This window comes from Rhynchophorus ferrugineus, unplaced genomic scaffold (genome assembly GCF_030347505.1).
Source record: "Rhynchophorus ferrugineus isolate W39M unplaced genomic scaffold, kcgeb_rfMv2 rfM6, whole genome shotgun sequence".
NCBI lineage: Eukaryota > Metazoa > Arthropoda > Insecta > Coleoptera > Curculionidae > Rhynchophorus > Rhynchophorus ferrugineus.
In genome coordinates, this window is record NW_027472585.1 from 11769393 (window position 1) to 11791150 (window position 21758).

The following is a 21758-nucleotide window of genomic DNA, read 5'->3' on the forward strand; positions in this document are numbered from 1 at the left end:
TAATATTAATGTTATTACATTTTCGTATATTCTAATGAGACCTACTAATCACTCATTATGCAACCAAACGAGAGACACACATTAAAATTCTATATTTTATAATGACCTCGTTAAAATATTACTAGTATAATAAGAAAATTATTAATAAAGACGACAAAAGTAAATTTAAAGACTAATCATGTTGATTACATTACACACAGTCCGGTTTATGACCCATGAACAATTGCTTCGTTTTACTTTCTGTTTGGTTTTGTAATTACAAGCCCATTATTGTTCCGTAATTCGTTCTGCTAATTTGAAAAAAAATTAATAACGTTGTTTTAGACACACATCTTTTCGACTGTTTTATGATCCTCATAAGAAATTATTTTTTACCCCACATAAATTTTATTTAAAATTCATTTGAAAGTCACGAAAATATCTGGGACATTAAGAAATTGAGACAATAGTCAAAATGTATTCGGTTTCTACACATTTAATTTTCCGTTATAACACTTAAAATGGTTTAAAAACATTATGATATTTACTCGTTAGAACAATAATGTAATATAATAATATTTCTCTAGTCACCTAAGAAAGTATATAAGCCGTTCTAGTCTGAGACATTTAAACATAAAGAAAATAAAATTATCATTTCCTAAAATCCTTATTTCACCTGGATCAATATATGCATATGATATGTCAATCTTTGCTAAACAGGTAGACCCCATAACAGCATCAAGCCTTTGATTCGCCTTCTATAGATGAAATGAATTGAAATCTACCCATGTAACTGTTATTTTACGTAGAAGAACATGCCCACAAGTATATATCAATAATTATTAACCTGGTATACTGGTATTAATTTGGTATATCCTCCTGCAGGCTTTACCAAATATCTGGACATGATCTGTTATGTCAAGATATAATGAAATATATAATTGAAAAGTCCCTGGTCTGACACATAGATGGCGCTAGTAGAAATAAATCCATATTTTTTTAGTTAGCCCTAACCCTCAAAAGGTGCGTGTATAAATTTGACAGCTGTGAGATCATTAGTTTGTAAATTATAGTATTTTGAGTGAAGCAACTTTCGTTATTGTGAAAAAAATTTATAAAAAGAAATTTCATGTATTAATAAAATATTGCTTTTTGAAGGGAAAAATACAGTTGAAGCAAAAACTTGGCTTGAAGTTTAAATGTAGTGAAATGAGCATCAAAGAAGGTGAACGCAGTAGACGCCCAAAAAAGGTTGTTACCGATGAAAACATTTAAAAAATCCACAAAATGATTTTGAATGACCGTCAATTGAGATTGAATGAAATAGCAGACACTCCAATGATATCAACAGAACGTCTACGTCATATAATTCACGAATATTTGGGTATGAGAAGGCTCTGTGCAAAGTGAGTGCCGCGCGTGCTCACCAAAAATAGCGCCGAGTTCGTGATTCGGGCCAGTGAATGAAGATGATCTAGCGTAATAAACCATCATTTCACTCCGAAGTCCAATCGACAGACATCCGAGTGGACTGCACACGATAAACCCACTCCAAAACGTGGGAAAACGCAACAGTCGGCTGACAAGTTTATGGCGTGTGTATTTTGCGATGCGCATGGAATAATTTTCATTGGGTACCTTTAAAAAGGAAGGACCATCAACAGCCACATATTACATAGCCTTATTGGACCGTTTGGACTGAAATCGCTAAAAAAATTCCGCATTTGCGCAGCAGAAAAAGAAAGTGCTGCTTCACGAAGACAATGCACCGTGCCACAAGTCAGTGAAAATGATGGTAAAAATCCATGAATTGGGCTTCGAATTGCTTCCTCATCCACCGTATGCTCCAGATCTGGCCCCAAGCGGCTATTTCCTGTTCTCAGATCTTAAAAGAATGCTCGCTGGGAAGAAATTTTCATCGAATGAATGAATGAGGTGATCGCCGAAAATGAGGCCTATTTTGAACAACAAAACACAGGAACAAAGGACAAAGCTTACTACAAAAATGGTATAGAAAAGTTGGAGGGTCGTTGTAATCAGTCTATCATCCTTGAAGGGAATTATCTTGAATAAAAAATAATACTTTTGCCAAGAAAATGTGTTTTACTATGGTAGGCCGGAGATTTTTCAATTGACCTGTTACATGTAGACCGACGCCTTCTAAGAAACATAAACTTATTGTTCGATAATAAGATGTTGCTGTATAAATTAATGCCTATATCTGCGGAATCCTATTATGGGGTATTCAACGTTGAACGGTTCCAAAATAAAATGTTGCCTGCCATTGTTAATGCTCCTATATCTGTAATGAAGTGATGCAGCGTCATATCCCTTTAGAAGCCCTCAATGTCCTTGCTTGAAGAAAAATTACGACAATCAAAAGAGTGACACGCTATAATTTGGAGTTAGCGATGCCATCACAATCTGCAAGCATAAACAATTTAAATTACACGAAAACTATACCCTATTAATCACAACTAAATAGAAATGGTAAGACTGAGAAGAACTGATCATCAAACAAGATAGAACGATATAACATTATTGGATTTTTATATAGGGTAATGGGAAATGCCAGGAGTCTATAACAAGAACAATTAACTATCGATACCGGAACTAAAGTTAATGCTAAATATAACACATGAACTGAAAAGCACATTGCATTGCATTGGCCGCGTTTTAAAATTTTATCCTCCACAAATTCAAAATCCACAAAATCGCTTTGAATGAACGAAAAGTGAAGTTGCATAAGGTTCCTAACATCGTTAAGATATCAAAAGAACTTGTTGGTTTTATACTCCATGAGCATTTACCTATGAGACAGCTCTGTTCTGGTGCCGCGTTTGCTCACTGTCGACCAAATACAAGTTGTTGATGACTCTGAGCAATATTTGGACATGTTTTAACGTAACAAACTGGAATTTTTGAGTCGAACAGATGAACCATGGATCCATCACTTCACTCCAGAATCAAAACGACCAACTGAACGGACAGCAACTGGTGACAGGCCTATTTTGAGGCAAAATATAAATGGTTTTACAAAAATGGTACGATCATGATGGAGATTACGTTGATGAATACAGCAAATTTTAAACAAAATAACAGCATTTTGTTTGCTACGCCTGGAACTTTTCAAGACTTGTGTTATACTTCATCTAAATTTTTAAATAAATGAGTTATTATATTAGGGTGGCCAAAAGAGACTATTATACTGAACTGTTGATTTCAACGTAGATACTATCGTATAACCTTAAATAAATTTATAACCTATAAATTTCAAACATGTGGGAACAAATATTGGAATATAACTATCAAGAAATTTTTTAAATTGTTATTATTTGCGTAGATATTATTAGAGACATGAGAATATTTGCTTAGCAATATCAAAATGGTGCAATATGTATTAAGAAATGCATCAACTTTAGATCGCTCTCGACAAAATTAATATGCTATTTTAACGAATAAAATGAGCTCAATTTCAATATACTATTACACCTTTAATTTAAATCAGCTTAACCAATATTATATAATATTGTACTTAATAATCTTATAAATTCAATTATATTTTATTTGTAGAAATTATATAAGCTAAAAATAACAAGATTTAAAAAAAGCAACGCTAACGCAGCCAACTTTTTAAATATTTCGTTAATTCTATATTAGTGTGTGGCACTTTCTCCATTTTTCTTTATATATTTATGAAATTGTTTGTTGTATAATAATATATATAGTGTATTGTCAACTACAAAGATCATATATAATGGATTTTATAACTAAATTTCATATAATTTCTGTAATTAAAAATAAAATAAAAAAGAAACCGTATCGATATTCTACTTAATGTTTCAGTAAAAACGAAAAATTGTAAATATTAAAAATGCATTTCTTTAAAATTATCATAATCAAATTAATTTCCTCTATATTTGAATTCCCAAGCAGAGCATGTTAAATATCTTGGTATGCATTTAGATCGACGCCTAACCTGGAAGAAGCACATACTCTCTAAACGGAAACAACTGGGACTAAAATTAAATCAAATGTATTGGCTCATCGGGCGCAAATCCAAGTTATCATTAGATAACAAGGTATTGCTATATGAGTCCATACTCAAGCCCATTTGGACATATGGAATTCAACTATGGGGTACCGCTAGCAAATCTAATATATCCATCATTCAACGGTTCCAAAATAAGGTGTTGCGTGCCATTGTTGATGCTCCGTACTATATTTCAAATAAAGTGATACAACGCGATATTCCTCTAGAACCTATAACGAGTGTAATCCAACGTGTTTGTGTGAAGTACTTCGATAGAGTGTCAGTGCATCCCAATGTACTCGCTAATCAGCTAAATATGCGACGCGATAGTGAAGTGCGTAGACTAAAACGTTTAACACCACCTGATCTGATTACTGGACATATGTAGACTTTAGAATAAGCTTTAGAATAAGACTAATTAATTAAGATAATATTTTATACAGAAGATTGCTTAATGAAGTGATTTTCTACATGCCATGTATATATAATATAGACAGAAGAAATACTTATTGCCAATAGGGCAGATTGTGGACTCACGAAGAGTAATAAAAAAATATTTGAATTCGCAAAATTTTAAAAGTAGTCCATTGAATATATGTTTGAACTAAGGATTTTTAGTAAAAATACAAATACGATTTTTGATAAAATAGACTAAAAATAAATTTTCATATTCATTAACCAAGATAAGAAAATGTTTCAAAGAATTTAAGAGCTTATAGAGAACTGCTGAATCTATTTAAAACCCAAATTATATATCACAAATTATTATATGCATGTATTATGTTTTTCGTTTTTAACTTTCGCACATTAGTTTTTAATTATATCAAAATATCTGTGTGGGTCAAAATACTTTTCTTTACTTTCCTAATAATTAATGTTAAACTGAGTCATAGCGAAGTGATAATTGAGATGTTTTCTTACACAAAAATTGATATTTAGTAGAAATTTGCTCAAAACCACAAACTTGAATTTAAAGAACTGGACAAAACAATAGTTTAGGTGCATCATAAGGTTATTTGAAGGAAATGTAGAGATTTTAGCGGCCAAAAATATATTTATCTTGGTGTTTTGTTTTATTAAAATTACACAGAATCGTATTATCGAAGAAATAAAAATAAGTTTCAAAGTTAAAAAAAATCTGGACCTTGCTATTAAAATATACCCACTTAAAATCCTGCTAATGCGTTATTACAAAGTTTATTTTAAATTGTACCTGCATTCTGGCAAAACATTTCGTGGCGCTATTAATAACCCTTTTAAAATGCCCATCGAAATTGTTTTTTTGTTTGTGTAAATGTTTCCGTCCCAACGTATGCCTTGGACTGCATTCAAAATCGATACCCGACCAAGGACCACGAAACGTGACTTCTCAATGTGACACGATGAAAATGCGGCTCGCTTTTGTGGAATTTTCGACATTTAAAGTGGATCAGCTTCGATTGGTCGATACGTATGAAGCACCGTCTTGGTAATTACGCTTGGAAAGCTGCTCGAATTGCTCGGAAACCCGAAAAGAAGGTACTAATTAGATTTAGGTGATTAAAAGTCCCCTGAAATATAATTTAAGAGGTATACACTAATTTAAAATATAGAAAAACATCTTTGTGTAGTAAAAGTATAAGAATATTTTGTGAACAGATCATCTATTTAAGTACATCCAAAAGATACAATAATATAATAAATAATATATATCTATATAATCAAGAGAGTACATCCAAAAGAGCAGTGACTATTATTAAAAATAAGTATAAGTGGGCTAGATTAAAGCGTAGTGATTTAAACTAATTTTTTAGATCACCGAACATATATTTCCATAGTAGATAATACTAGCAAATTAGAATAATATTATTAAAACAAAAAAGAGTTACAACAATTAACAATTAACAATTTTAACAAACATATAAAATAAAGGTATTGCATATCTCGATATATTATGCACTAAATAAAATAAATTTTAAAAATATTTTTATATAAAAAACAAATATTTAGAGATATTTTCCAACGATATTTTATTGAAATAATTTAATATGATTAAAATTATACATAGATTAAACTTTAAGCAGTTACCAGTTAATAGGAATCATGTTCTATTAGAAACAATAACCACAATGAGTATAAAAATCATAGCCAAATAAAACATCAATAGCCAATAGTCTTCGCTCAGTAAATTTTGAACAATGAAATAGTGTTGAATTAAAACACAATAAAGAATCCAAATATAATTTTAAAATAACTGTCTGATACAGAATTACCGTGACTAATCCCTCACCCATAATTCATTAAAAAAATTAGGTCCCAATTTTCCAAGAAACATTCTGGAAACCACATTGTCCTTTGAGGCCTATTGCAGAATAATTCCACTGACATCATTTCTTCGTGGTATGTGACATTATCTTAGCAATCCTTTCACTCTCCTGATGATATTCATGACCATGGTCAGGTCTTCATCAAGGTCAAACAGTACATTAACTTGTCCGAAATATATATGTATGAGAGTAAATGTAAATGTGTATGTACGATTATGCATTACAATATATTTTTCACCAACTACGATGACCTATTGTTGAATTTAAAACTTAATAAACCTAGAGATGTGTGTGTAATATGAAGGTCGGATGCAAATCCAAAAGCATTTTAAAAACTTGAAATTTAACTGCATCATGAATACATTGAATACGTCGAAATATCACTGGAAATGTCAAAAATATTTACTCATTCTGCTCGTTTAGTTTATAGTAGTGTTTTAACAAACCCATCGGTATCTCTTAGCAACAATTTTTTTATTTAATATTACGAAAACAAAATTTCAATACAAAAAATACTAAAAAACAAGTGAGAGTAAGCAGGCCAGGTTAGGCTTCCTGAGTTCCACGTTGGTCAGTCAATATTCGTTAATGATTGTAGGACTTGAAAGTTATACATAATGCCAAGGGTTAATAGCCGGAAGAAGGCCATTGTATATCGAAGCCCCTCCAGACATTTTTAATTTGACAAAGAATTAACCACATCAAGAAACGATATTAATTTAAATAAGTCATTCTCTCCAACGAATAAATTTATATTTAACGAATATTCGTACAGGTTATTGAAATCTCTTTCAGAGAGTTCTATCAATTAGGCATTATAAAAATAGCAGGAAGATGTTAACATTGAATTCTAATTAATCTATTCAAGTCTACAGTATTAATTATTTATTTAATATATCCACTACGTTCAAATATAAGTAATACTAGAATATATTAGTATTTAATCTAAAATATTTATTAATTATTTGTATAAAATTACCGTAACAATTAGTATATAAATATATTAATAATTACTAATATTTAAATTACTAGAATATCAAGTCTCAGATGTTGTTACTTAATTTTGTATATTCTACATTCTATAATATTGAACGTCAGTAGAACATTTTCGCAAATTAATATTCTTAGTTTTCTTTATAATCTATATATTTGGTCTAGACAGCTAATTAATTGATACAAAAAATATTGTCAATGATATGTTGGCGAATTTGGTAATCAGTCACCGATTCTGTAGGCAACAAAACAACAAAATAACCTTGCTATCACATTTTTGTGTGCGCCGACAGATTTCACCACCCATTCGATAAACCGCAATTTCCACCCAACAAGAGACCGACTGAAAATAAAACTGCTTTATCTAACCTGAGGTTTTTCCTGTGAACTGCCCGGACGACTTGATCGATGGGCCGGGAGTACCGACCGCGCCGAGAAACATCACCGACAACAACAAACAACCGTTCACGCGAACCATCTCTACGGACCAGACCTAATTGACTGTGACCCGCGCGGCGTTCCAATTATTATTTAGCGAAAAATCCGAAAAGGACGCGAGGAGGAAAGAAAAAAGACGGAACGGATCCCCGGTGGTGGTACCCGCGAAGATGCTGACGAAGAGCGGCGAAGAAATGTGCGCACTGAATGGGCCGGGAACCTTATGAGACGCGGCCCGATACCGAAACGTGCTGTGGTGTGCCGAATCGCTGCTCTCGGAACCACCGAGAACGACCTTGACGGTACCCGACGATGTACGACGACGGAGAAAGTAGTTTTTTTTCACCGTCGAGTGGCCCGGCACTGCTTCAGGTTATGGGTGTTGTGACGCACTGCACTAACACTTACTTTCTTTGGGTTCGTTTTGGTCTCTCGGAGGAATGGGGCCTTGATTTGGAGGGAGATTGTTTGTGTGTGTGGGTACCTGTTGCCGTGGAATCGATAGTGACAATGGTCCGGGCGACTTTTTCGCGATCCGATTGTATTTGACCAGAATTTTACGCAAAAAACAGTCACTATGAAAAGATAAACCACACACCTCTATTAATTTGCTTTTTAACATAGGTTGTTCATTGGCCTACCTTATGACCGTATATACTAAGAAATATATTTTTATTATTAATTACGTATTACATTAGATATACTTAATACAATCTTAATTTACACATTCATTTGTTAGTACTGTTCTGTTGCACTAGCTAAAGTTGAGAATACACTTATATACTATATAAGTTCGTGTGGTTTGGTTCGCATCCATTTACCGATTTCCTGCGTACGTCCAGTAGCTGTGTTTTGGATCGCTTCGTATATCTATTTGATTTTGAGATCATCGTGCAACTCTTTGTTGGTTACGTAACGATAAGCATTTGTAGTTAATCGTAGAACTTTATTTTGAGTGCGTTGAATTACTAGTTGGTTTTTTATTTTCAATTGGTATTTTCAATTTTTAGGTCAAATTGAGCGTATCTTCCAATCAACCACTTTAGTTGCTTGATTTTGAGCCCAATCTGCTCTGCTTGCTGTCTGACATGATATTTACAATTTAACCTATCATCGAGATGTATTCCGAGGTATTCAGCTGATTCTGTTTGAGGAGTCAGGCATACGTCATGTGATATAATTGGTTTTTTGTGGTACATTGCCGCAACGCAAAATTAACATGGACAGAACATGGAACTATTAAGCTGTATTTTCCAGTCTCTAATCCATGTATCTATCTGTCTCTAATCCGGTCTTGTTGACTTCTACTTGCACTTTTTCAACAGCCTTCAACATCTCGAAATTAATATTTTCATCATTCATCAACTGATGCTAATAAATTCAGAGGAACCCACCCACATAAAAGGGTTTACAGTGATTTAATTGGTTGTCTAATTTGCGTTTCTTTTTAGACCATATGTTCATACCTGCAGAGGACCTGATGCGCCTGATGTTTGGACGCAATCAAACGCCGTCTACTCTTTCTACCCGTGGTACAATTATGTAACGGCGCTTTTGGGACGTCGAGGACACATTTCCTCTATACCATCTCATACAGTTCATATCTCTATTCTAATAGAGATATCTCTCTTAATATTTACGTGTTTATTGCATCACCCTTATTGTTTGAATATATATCACATTTGCTTTGTTAACATTTATTTAAAGAACAATTTTAGTATATGTGTTATAACCGCTCGAGTGTTTTCTTTCTATTTAAAGTATTCGACACTATATATATATATATATATATATATATATATATATATATATATATGACAATGATCCGGAAGATTTTTAGCGATCCCACCAAAAGAGTAGATTTTTTTTATCAGCTGACCGTTTGATAATGTAAACTAATTGTATTTATACAGTTAACCAAAAACTGCCGCTATAAAAAGTGCCACAAGTTAAATATCAACGAGCTAATTTGACTTTTACTTGTTATTTAATTCCAGACTTTTTTTTCGTTCTGTGACTAATATTAACAACAAAATTGCGTTCGTTTTTTCAACTACTTTTAAATGGTTACGGACAATCGGAACGCTACTTGTTTTCTAGTTGTTATTCAGTGTCAGTTTCTATTAGCTTTGACCAGTAAATTAACTAATAAAAACACCTTATGAGCTGAAAATTTCACTATTAATATCACATTTTAATAGAATTTATACTATTTTACTCGTCTTAAGGATGAAGTAAATAATAACGCATTTAATATATAAGTGAAAATTAACTTGGATAACCATAAGAGTGATACAAATTAGATTCTATAAAAAAATAGATATGAGACAAGTTAATGATCAGCTATGATCAATGTCAACATGTCATATGAGTTGATTTCATCTGAAATCAAATACCCAGCTAAATTTTAAATGGGTACTTACAGACATATTCTGCAAAATTGGTTAAATCCTCCATTGATAATTGAATTGTTCTACGAATATCTCTCCCGCCGTTTTCTAAAATCGCCATCATTCAGTCTTGATGTTCTGACTACCGCTTATTGTATCAAAAATCAAGAATAACTACTATCGAAAATGTCACTGTAATTATTACGAAACTAAAAAGGTTTAGATGTTACACTTTAGAAAAATTATATTATTATAAAATATTTAGTAAATGATTAAATAAATAAAATTTGGATTTACCACCACTAGGTAGCTCAAGTACCTTTTACAAATTTCAAACAAAATATGGCCAGGATATTGATTTAGTTTCATTGAAAATTGAAAATATTAATATTTAATCAACACCTGAACCGTCAATGAGACTAAGAACACCAATTCGACACAGTAGACAAGAGTTGAAAAAATTAAGAGGCTCCCGACTGCTTATAATCTAAAGAAACGAAAGAGCCGTTTCTTCGTGCTAGAAACATTTGATAAAAAGCTCAGGTCTAGAACTCTGATCATTTACCATATTGGACGCTCGTAAAACCCATAACTAAATGATAAAAAATGTATTTGAATGTGCATTTGATGTAGATTTTGCACTGGCAGCATTATTAAACTTATATCTTCGAAAATGAGGCTGGTCAAATAATGACTGTTGCTGGTGCCCAATATTACATCATAAGAAAGTTTTTAAGTTATATAAAGTCAAAGGCCTAGGTTAGCAGACCCACAATCATCCTTGTGTTGAAGACGTATATTCTAATATCCATAGTCCAATACTGAACTTGATATTGATCAATATGTATGTTGCTTTTCATCCTAGACATCTATTTTGATTTACGACCGTGCGAAATCAGCGAAAACGCGCAGTCTCAGTGTAAACAAGTGTTAAACAACCTAACCTATTTGTTAAAATCGAATGAATTAACATGTATCTAAATAATATTCAGTGCGACAGTTCCGTATTTTATATTATTGAGCTATTTAGTATATACAGTCGCAAACAGATAAAATATATGCTGCTGATGTTATCCTTCGGACTCTTTTAGAAACCTATGGAGCTCTATCAAAATCTAATTACTTGAAATCCAACAACTTTTGACGTTATAAAAGCGGTGACTTTACTGCCAATGCCATACCTGGATAACCAAAAAATGTCGAAGGCTATTACTTGTATATTGGAGGAACACTCAAACCGGATTCTTTAAGAACTTTCGAGCAGCTTTGCAGTTAATAAGTTGATAAGAACTAATAAAAATGTTGTTTCCAAACATTTACATGTGATGGCAACGATTCAGAATGAGGATACATGAATGGACTGAAAATTCTATTAGGACAGTTTCAATGTTTCGCAGTTTAATTGCCTGTAAGTCAAAAAATGACAATTTTATTTAGCCTATGATGACAAATAGCATATTATGAACAGCTAAAACTACACCCATTATATAAGCTGTATAAAATCACCCTTTTGCATGACAATGCTTGGCCACACGTTGCACGAATAGTGAAATTGATTGAATTCAATTGAGTTCATTCATCACAGTTGTATTAGGTGTAATGTATTACAAGTTTCTAAAACCGAATGAACTCTCATTTTCCATTGACGTTTATAGAATAAATCAAATGGCATATTGTTGCAAAACCGTGACAAATTATATACGTTAAAACATGTTAAGAATACACTGTTGCAGCTCGAATTGGAAGTTCTGTATAACTGAGTATACTCTCCAGACTTTCTTCCTTACATTCTTATTACCACTTATTCATTTACCACTCATCGATGAACAATGGCCGATATTCACAACTATCAGCCAAAACACGGCTTGGAAATGCTGAAGAATTGCTCAAATAGGCCATTGGAAACAAAACATCGTTCTTTCCACATGCTATTTTCATCTTGTCAGAAAGAGTAAGAAAATTTGTAGAAAATTATGGAAAATATCTTAATTAATATATACTGTACTAATTTTTCTCAATAAATATACTTTAAAGTACACATTAAAACGATATTAATAAAACATTTACAAATATCTAGCTCGGCAAATATAATAAACATCAATGTTATCCCTGATTTAGCTCTAGTTACATGGTATCGATATCATATATATGACAACAACACTGTCCAATTACTAATATAAGAAATTATTAATAATAAAAAAGAAAGTTAACACAAAACAAAATAATATATAATTATTCACTTTCAAATTACGTATTGCACAAAAACCGATAGCCAACTAGAATATTAACTTATTACATATATAACAGATATACGTATAATATTTAGTTTAAATTCGGATATTGTATTGCAATTCGACTAACGAGTTCTATATTTAAATGCATGCATTTCCATTTCTATGCATGGATGACTATATTATACCCCAACAAACAAAACGACACAGCGCGACAGCTTTCTATAAAGCCAACCGTAAAAAATAATCAAGCCAATTACGTCGAAAACGGCAACAAAAAAACGATACTTTACTTTTCCGAAGAAAGTAAAATTAGATAATCCCAAGTAGTCATCAATTTTTAAATAAAACGAACCGGCATCATTAGAATAGTTTTGTTTTTCGTCTAAATTAATAGCTTTTAAATGCTAATACCAAAAAAGACTCGAAGTTGGAACATGTCTCCTAATATGTTTAATTAATTAACCGGCTAGAACGGTCTAGTTAAATTACGAGTTAATTATGAAATATAAGATGCCAATTATGATATCACGGATCCACCTTATTCAAGTTTCATATTTTGCGTGATATAATATATAACAGATATGGTAGCAATATTATAACCTATAATATAATAACTATAATAATATACATTGATTGTTAAAATAAAAAATTGTAATTTTTCACGATTATATGGCATATGGAAAAAAGTTAATAAGCTTTGCAGTTAATAAGTTGATAAGAACTAATAAAAATGTTGTTTCCAAATATTTACATGTGATGGTAACGATTCAGAATGAGGATACATGAATGGACTAAAAATTCTATTAGGACAGTTTCAATGTTTCGCAGTTTAATTGCCTGTAAGTTAAAAAATGACAATTTTATTTAGCCTATGATGATATCACAGATCCACCTTATTCAAGTTTCATGTTTTGCCTCATATAATATATAACAGATATGGTAGCAATATTATAACCTATATAATAATAACTATAATAATATACATTGATTGTTAAAATAAATAATTGTAATTTTTCACGATTAGATGGCATATGGAAAAAAGTTAATAAGCTTTGCAGTTAATAAGTTGATAAGAACTAATAAAAATGTTGTTTCCAAATATTTGCATGTGATGGTAACGACTCAGAATGAGGATACATGAATGGACTAAAAATTCTATTAGGACAGTTTCAATGTTTCGCAGTTTAATTGCCTGTAAGTTAAAAAATGACAATTTTATTTAGCCTATGATGATATCACAGATCCACCTTATTCGAGTTTCATATTTTGCGTAATATAATATATAACAGATATGGTAGCTTATAATGATATATATAATGGTATATATTATAATGGTAGAACTTATAATTTTAAGATATGTGATATAAACTAAATACACACTAAAAAATAACGTATAATCGTACGATTTAACAAATAATGTCTTAATTATTAATTATTCTTTTTAATTAATAACATAAAAATCTTTACATTTCCATTATCCGTTATGCACCTAGGTTTTATTATCCTGCGATTACAAATTGGAAGGACATTAAAAATTACAAATTACTATAATTATATAACAAATGAAAAAAGGGTTAAAATAGTTTTCTCTCGTATAATATCTGCATATATTTTGCTGTGAAAGAAACGAACATTCATATTAAATTTCTTAACTTTTAATTTTGGTTAACATAGGACAGATATGAGCGGATATGCTTTGTAATAAACTTAGTTAAAAAGGAAAAATAATTAACGACTTTTTTGTTTGATAAGCTTTGTTATTTTTTGAACACCGCAGTTATATGTTATATAAGGTAGGGCAAAAGTCCTGTTACCATTTTGATTGAGAGCCATCTTGGTTATGAGACGTTTACTTCAGTTTCGCTTTAACCATTGTGTTGTGTAGACGTATAAATTTTATCATATTTTAACAAGCAGAAATAGTGACAATATTTATTTAAAATAATCGTTCCATTTTTTTTTATCAAATGTGACACAAATCACTACAGGCTTTACTAAAGAAGTTTCTGCCACATCCACATCCTCCCAGATACTAAAATATTATCTTAAAGAAAAAAATATTTTACTATAAAACTAGACAAAGAACACATTAAACATCCAATATGTTTAAGAGCTCCACAAGGTAATGCGCTGTGTCTAATATTAATCTCCTATACACTGCTGATTTATCGACAACACATTCTTTAGTTTGGTTACATTCGCATTTCATGTTAGTCTTAGCAACACAAGAAGATCCAACAATATCATCAAGAAACCACCAAACAAACCTTAAAGAAACAATTATCTTTAGATATCAAAGTATAGATGTGACAAATACTTTATAATTTGGTTCGATGCAATCAAAGTATGAGATACTACTAAGAAGTCTAATGTAACCATCTTAAACAGTTCCAAAAAGAAAATGTTACGTATCAAAGGCTTTGCTCCATATTACATCACTAATGAAGTAATACAATAATTTCAAAGAGCGACAGTGCATTCCATATTTTTACAGAAACACTTTTGCCCACTAGACATATTATTGAATCACTAAAGGCAGTAGAAAATCAGCGATGTGACAGTATTTCATAATCACACTGATAAATAGGTACATATGACAGTATTTTTTTGTCCCAAATAGAGAATTATTTAATACAGATAGGCTGAATTCCATATTTATTTTTGAAGTCGGTTCAAATTTCTTGTTAAAAATATTTTTGTCTTTCTAAGCTTCAGTGTATAAAACATATTAGATAATGCAATATTTCAATTATTCAGCAATCGTATTTGAACAAGCCTAACACATCCACTCTTGGCGCAATACCATACCTGTCAATAGAGTTTATTTTGCAGTGACGTTTCTTATTTGTCAGTCAACAGAACCGACTAGAAGGACGATTGGGCGAAAGAAAAAAAGACGACGGCAACATTGACAAAGCAAATAGTTTCAGATTTATTTCCAATATTTACCTTGACGATTTCTATTTTCACGAAATGATTTTACTGACTTTATTAAGGACACTCTCATAAATTTGCCACCTCATTTTTCTCTTCATTTTTTAAGCGATTTAATTCGAAATTAAGACCACTTAAATTTTACAGCTGTCGGCGTAACTTTTTTTCGTCATATTCATGCCAAAAATGTTTATTTTTTATTATATTATTTTGCTGAGGTTTTAACAATATGTTTTTTTCTTTCTTACATTTACAGTGTATCAATAAAAATGTCTATAGATATTGATACTTTGAATTTACAAAAAAACACTAAAGATACATTCATAGATCTGATGTAATCTGGTTATATTGTCGGCCACCAAATTGTTCCCAATAACTGTATTTCAGTAGGCTTTAATCATTAATCTACAACTCTTCAGTATGACACATAGCCTGAAAAGTTCCGGGCGTAACAAAGAAAACGCGTTTTTCTTTGTTCAAAATTGGCTTTATTCATCAACGTAATCTCCATCAAGAGTCACACAATCAATTTTGTAGAACGATTTATCTTTTGCTTCAAAATAGGCATGTCACCAGTTGCTGTCCACTCAGATGACGATTCTTTTGATTTTGGAGTGAAGCGATGAATCCACGTTTCATCCATTGTCATATCGACGTCAAAATTCTGGTTTGTTACGTTTAAACGTTACGTTTATGGCCAAACACTGCTCAGAATCATCAAAACGTTCTTGTTTTTGGCCAACAGTGAGAAAACGCGGCATCCACTTTGAACAGAGCTTTCTCATTGTCAAATTCTCATGTAATATAAAACCAACACATTCCTTTGATATCTTTACAATGTTAGCTAACTCACGCAATTTTACTTTTCGATCATTCAAAACGATTTTGTGAATTTTTTTTATGTTTTCTGGTGTTACCAATTCATTAGGACGTCTACTGCGTTCTGCATCATCGGTGTCTCTACGACCACATTTGAAGTCAGCAAATGAACGTTTTAATATTGTTTCTAACAGAGCGGAGAACTTATAATAATTGTCAGGTCATTGCTTCGCTTGAACGGTATTTTTTCCATCAAGAAACAGTGTAAAATTAAAACACGAAATTGTTTTTGATCCATTGTTTTAAAAATAACAATACTCCTAGAGCAGAAAAAGAAGCAAAAGCTGAAAGTAAAACGTGTCCAATGTCCCTGCATTACTATTAGCAGACATTATTGCTGATTAATAGTTTTTAAGGCTATAGCAGGAAATAGAAGAAAAAACTGTGTAGGCATTTGTGTTAGTAAATCACAGTCAAATATTCTAAATCAAATTAATTTAATATGCTTTTTATATGCAATAATTCTAAAGGAAATAGCTTGTCTGAAAAATTAGCAACTCTACTTATAAGATAATTAATTAGTTACAATGGTATCTAGCATACACATATGAAGTAATTATTAAAATGTTCATTCACCTTTTCAAAACTATTTATTATATGATATTGGCAGGTGATTTGAATGTATTTATTGTATCTAAATTATTAACTATTAAAATTATATATATATATATATATATATATATATATATATATATATATATACATATATTATGTAGTATCGTATATTATAAATGGTTTATATGTAGTTTATAATTCATTCATTCATTCAATATAGTTTAATTTATATTGAAATATTTTAATATTATTTTTTCAATAAGTATATGAAAACATATCAAGTATATAAAGCAGCATTTTACAGCATATATTTTAGAATGTTTTCTGAATTTATAAAAATGCAACATGAACCAGATAAAAAAAATAAATAAATACACAAATAAATGTCCAGGCTTCAAACGTAATGGTTTAATATTAATTAGTTGATAATTAACTATGATTACAGGTGATCGATAAAACATTAAAGTTGAAAAATGCCGAACGCTTTCGTGACTCCCCTAAAACCCGAACTTGATTACCAGTGACTCTTCTTCTGGAAAATCAAGACTACCTCAACACCTAATGAATCCGTTTTGCATCGAACAAAGCTCTTTAATAATTTTCTGAGGGCACACGTGGTGTCTTTTGAAGCCTTCCAAGACACCTTGCGTAGTAATGGAAAAAATTATATATAGCAAATGAATCTATTTCAAAAAATAAAAAACATTTGCATCGATATAAGCAAAATATATACTGATTGTTAAAAACCAATTACATTGCTAATATAACATATAAAACATATATCTTGTAACGTATAAAAATTACCATTTTTTTAAACCATTTTTGCTCTGCTATTCGTAAAAGCTCACCTAAGGTACCAAGAAAATAAAAATAAACTACTAAGATAAATGATCACCTATTATATTAAATAAAATAATTAGTGAAAATGCTAGTCAATTTTTTACTGTGTCTAATGATATAAACTTAATGTACGTAGTTTTATAATACTGTATGTTTTAGTTCAGTTCACTTAGTTCTGTTCAATATCCCATCAATTAGCATCCGTCTATATAATGTTCTTTACCGTTTTTATCGCCATTCTCTACATAACTCAATGCTCTAGTAACGCATTTTTTTTTCTTTGTTTTAAATCAAGACTACAAACAAATATTGACATCAGCTCAGAAGTATGCGGATACCATCAATCTATATTACGCAGTGCAATATAATCATTAACACAAAATATTTAACAATATTTGTTACTTTTTATATGTTGTATTATACATGTAATGTTTATAGTGAATATGTTTTTGTGTTGTTATAAAAATAAATAAATAGTTATAATAATGATAAGTTATAAATATGTTGTATTTTTATGTTGTTGTATTATGTTATATCAATGTAAAAGAAGAATTTTAATACAAGAAGAAAAGTTTAGTATTTCCTCTTTATATTATATATATATATATATATATATATATATATATATATATATATATATATATATATATATATATATATCTTTTATATATTATATTATTTATATTACTTTTATTATATTCCTCTGTATTTCAATATAAATGTTTTTCAATTAAATATAAAATGTTACCGGTAATCATAGTTCTGCAGAAACTATATATAAAGATATTTAATACAATAATAGAAATAGAAATACGATTCTAGAACATCAATTTGGGTTTCCTAAAAACGCGGAACTATAGAACAAATATATAGACTCTTTTATAACTGTATATAGACTGTTTTATAAAGTCTGACACGTGGGCCTCTCAATTAAACTAAACAAGCTTCTCCCTCAAAATTGAAATTGAAATTTCGTCAATTCAATTAAAATGAGGAACACACTGAACTATATCAATTATATTCAGGTATTTCACAAGACATTGTATTGGGTCCAATATTGTATATCTCGGATACTGTACCAATACACAGGCGACATGGCAGTCTTAGCTTCTCGCCAGTACCTAACGATATCATCAAGAAAACTCCAAACAAACCTTAATAAAATAAAATTGCTTGGTGTATTAAAAGGAATTAAATAAAATGTACCCTTATAACATTTATTTTGCATAAGAGAAGATTCCAGTCCACCAGTTAATACTATTAATCGCCAACTTACAGAAGCTACATATCTTGGCGTGCATCTAGATCGACATCTAACTTGTAAGAAGCACACATTTGCAAAATTAAAACAACTTAGATTCAAAGTTTATCAGCTTTATCGGCGTCTAAGCTGCAAATCGAGATTATCATTAGATAACAAGGTATTGGTGTAGGAATCAATACTTATGCTAACTCCAACTATGGGGCACTTGCAAAAAATTTAATATATCCATCATTCAACGGTTCCAATGCAAAGGGGTGTTTGCTATAGTCTATGCTCCGCAATAAACATCTAATAAAGAGATACAGTGAGATATCCCTCTAGAGCCCATTTGAATTATAGTATATATAATGTTAGTGTTACATAGTTCGAAAAAGTGCACCACACTTACCAATTAACTAAATGTGAGTGACACAGTAAAGTGTGTAGACTAAAACATTTACTACCATACGGTCTGATTAAGGGACAGATAGATATTCTAGAGCAAGAATTAGAATAAGATATTTTACACACGAAATAACTTATCGTAGTGATCTTCTTAATTATCATAAGCAATACTTATTACCCATTGGAGACAGAGTGTTGAATCACTAAGGTTAATAAAAATATCATTGTTCCTCAGTTCCATACCAATTACCCTTTATATCTTGTTCGAAGTAGTAATTGATGAATTCCTAACATCAATTATAATTATAAACTCCAAGGACAATATGTCATAAAACAAAATCACCTAATAATTAAAAATAAATCATCCAGCATCACTTTGGCATACGTTCAGTTTTACCGTTAGCCTACCACCTTGAAAACCATTCAGATGTGTGTCTAATTAATGGCGAAGAAAAAGACAAGCAACTTTACGCAGAAAAAAAATCAACACAAAATACTCATTATGTGATGAGAAAACTATTTTGACATTTAATTTCGGACGGGTTATTTTCGATAAAACCATAAAAAAGACTTGGTATTACTAAATTATATCTGCAGGGCATGATTTTTATTGCGTGGGTTTATTGAAGAACCCGGTGAATCTGAATTTGTTATTGTTTGTGATTAATGATCGGACACGTTTAAAGGGTAAGAAAACTGTTGCGAAACCGTCTAGAAACACAATATACCGTCGATTGTGACTATGCGTTTTTTTAATTAAGGATTTGGAGATTATATCGGTTAGGAATTTGTAATCGGAAAATGTTGTAATTTGGGTCAAGTGTGCCTGATCAGAATAATAAATTAACCACCAATTATTATTATCTATAGTAATTATATCATTAATATTGTGCCCATATATTAATTATATCCATATTTAACACTCCATTAAATATATTACTTAATTTTTAGTAGTAGTAACTTTTGTCTACTTTTTACTACGTTATTAGTTATACAAATATATCACGGTTGTTCGAAAAAAACAAAACGTCATCAGTAAGTCATTTTAAAATTGTTTAACGATACAATCTTCAATCAGTATCGATTATATATCAATATCACATGTTTTTTCTTTTGTTGTATTTAATATTAGATCCAAGTAAATGTCGTTTGAATCTAATAGTCTAATAGAATTCTAAAGAAAATCTAAAAGTCTAGTAAAATCCGTGAATTTCGAAATATATACAAAAAGCCCGTATTTACTGGGCATTAATCCTTCTAATTGTTACATACTCATGGTCTCATGGTCAACAAATAAGGCATTCTTACGAAGCAGTAACAATGGGAAAAATAATGACTAAAGTTAGAAAATATTTTAAATAAAAGTAAAGGACCCTTTCCTCGAGAAAATGTCCTAATTTTTATTTAAGAAAATATAGACATTTACATATAGACCTTTTTTGTAATTTAAGATTTCAGATCTTCAGTCACTTCAAAAAATCACTTCAGTCACTTAATAAAAAGCAAAGACTAATAACAGGTGTGTAATATTACTGAATAAAATATATTACAAACAAATTAGTATTATATTAAAAGTTACCTAACAAAAAACGATCTAGAGAACAAAGGAATTAATACATCAAATTATTTTAATGAATGATCTATTAAATGTTGAAAAACTACTAGCGATATAACATTTGACTGGGAAAAAGACGCTTTCTTGCATTAGAGACTTAGAGTTGAAGAAAAATTGATAAATCATGAATGAATCGCAAAATTAAAACATTTAATTCATAAATCATAAATAAGCAGTATAAATCATCATAAATTAACATAAATGAACCAAGACTAATTAATTAATGCCTTGTATAATGCGACAAAACTGGCAAAATATAATATTCTTATTCATCAGCTATTAGATCCACACAACATACGAACTTATTATTTATAATTTTTTGAATATTTCCTTTTCTAAGTCAAGGAAACCCTAGCTTGTTTTTTCTTTTGCAGGCAACATAGATATATAAGTAAACTTGCGAATCTCTAAACGGACTGAAGGACTGATGTTTGAGTTATAAAATAAGATATTAATTAATGTAGCCGTAATTACCCTCCACTGGCACTTCCTCAAGATCCTCATAATAAGTGTCATCCCTCATGGTCTCTTCTCCCTCCAATGTCTCCCTGGAATCGTTCTCGTCCGTATTATTTGATAAGAGACTATGTATGTTGTTGGGAGGTGGAGTCGCCGCGCGATTACTAGGAAGGATCTCCTGCAAACTGGGTGTCCTAGACAAACGCTTGCCGTACAACCGTTTCTCCAAATAACTCTGCAGGATTTGCTTGGTTATTTGGTTTTGCCTTTGAATTTCTTTCAGGTCATGTATAGATGAACCTGAAAGAAACAAAAAGTGTTTTAGGTAAATATATATAATATTAAATAAATTATAGTATTATATATATTATACTATATATTCCCAAAGTGCACAATGTATCGATAGAAAATGTAATAAATCAAGCTTGTAATCATGTATAGTAATAATAAATTAA

General features: G+C 30.7%; 2 protein-coding genes across 2 annotated transcripts in view; one reads left to right on the forward strand and one right to left on the reverse strand.

Moving 5' to 3' along the window:
• The window catches only part of tfc (Brevican core protein triforce), a 105069-nt gene that overhangs the window by 40855 nt on the left and 42456 nt on the right, over positions 1–21758 (reverse strand). The window contains exon 2 of the mRNA XM_076409010.1: positions 21319–21603. Coding sequence (XP_076265125.1) covers positions 21319–21603 — 285 coding nt within the window. The remainder of the gene's footprint in view (positions 1–21318; positions 21604–21758) is intronic.
• The window catches only part of LOC143199181 (cystathionine beta-synthase), an 84102-nt gene continuing 67751 nt past the window's right edge, over positions 5408–21758 (forward strand). The window contains exon 1 of the mRNA XM_076409004.1: positions 5408–5530. The gene's annotated coding sequence lies outside the window, so the exon portion shown is untranslated. The remainder of the gene's footprint in view (positions 5531–21758) is intronic.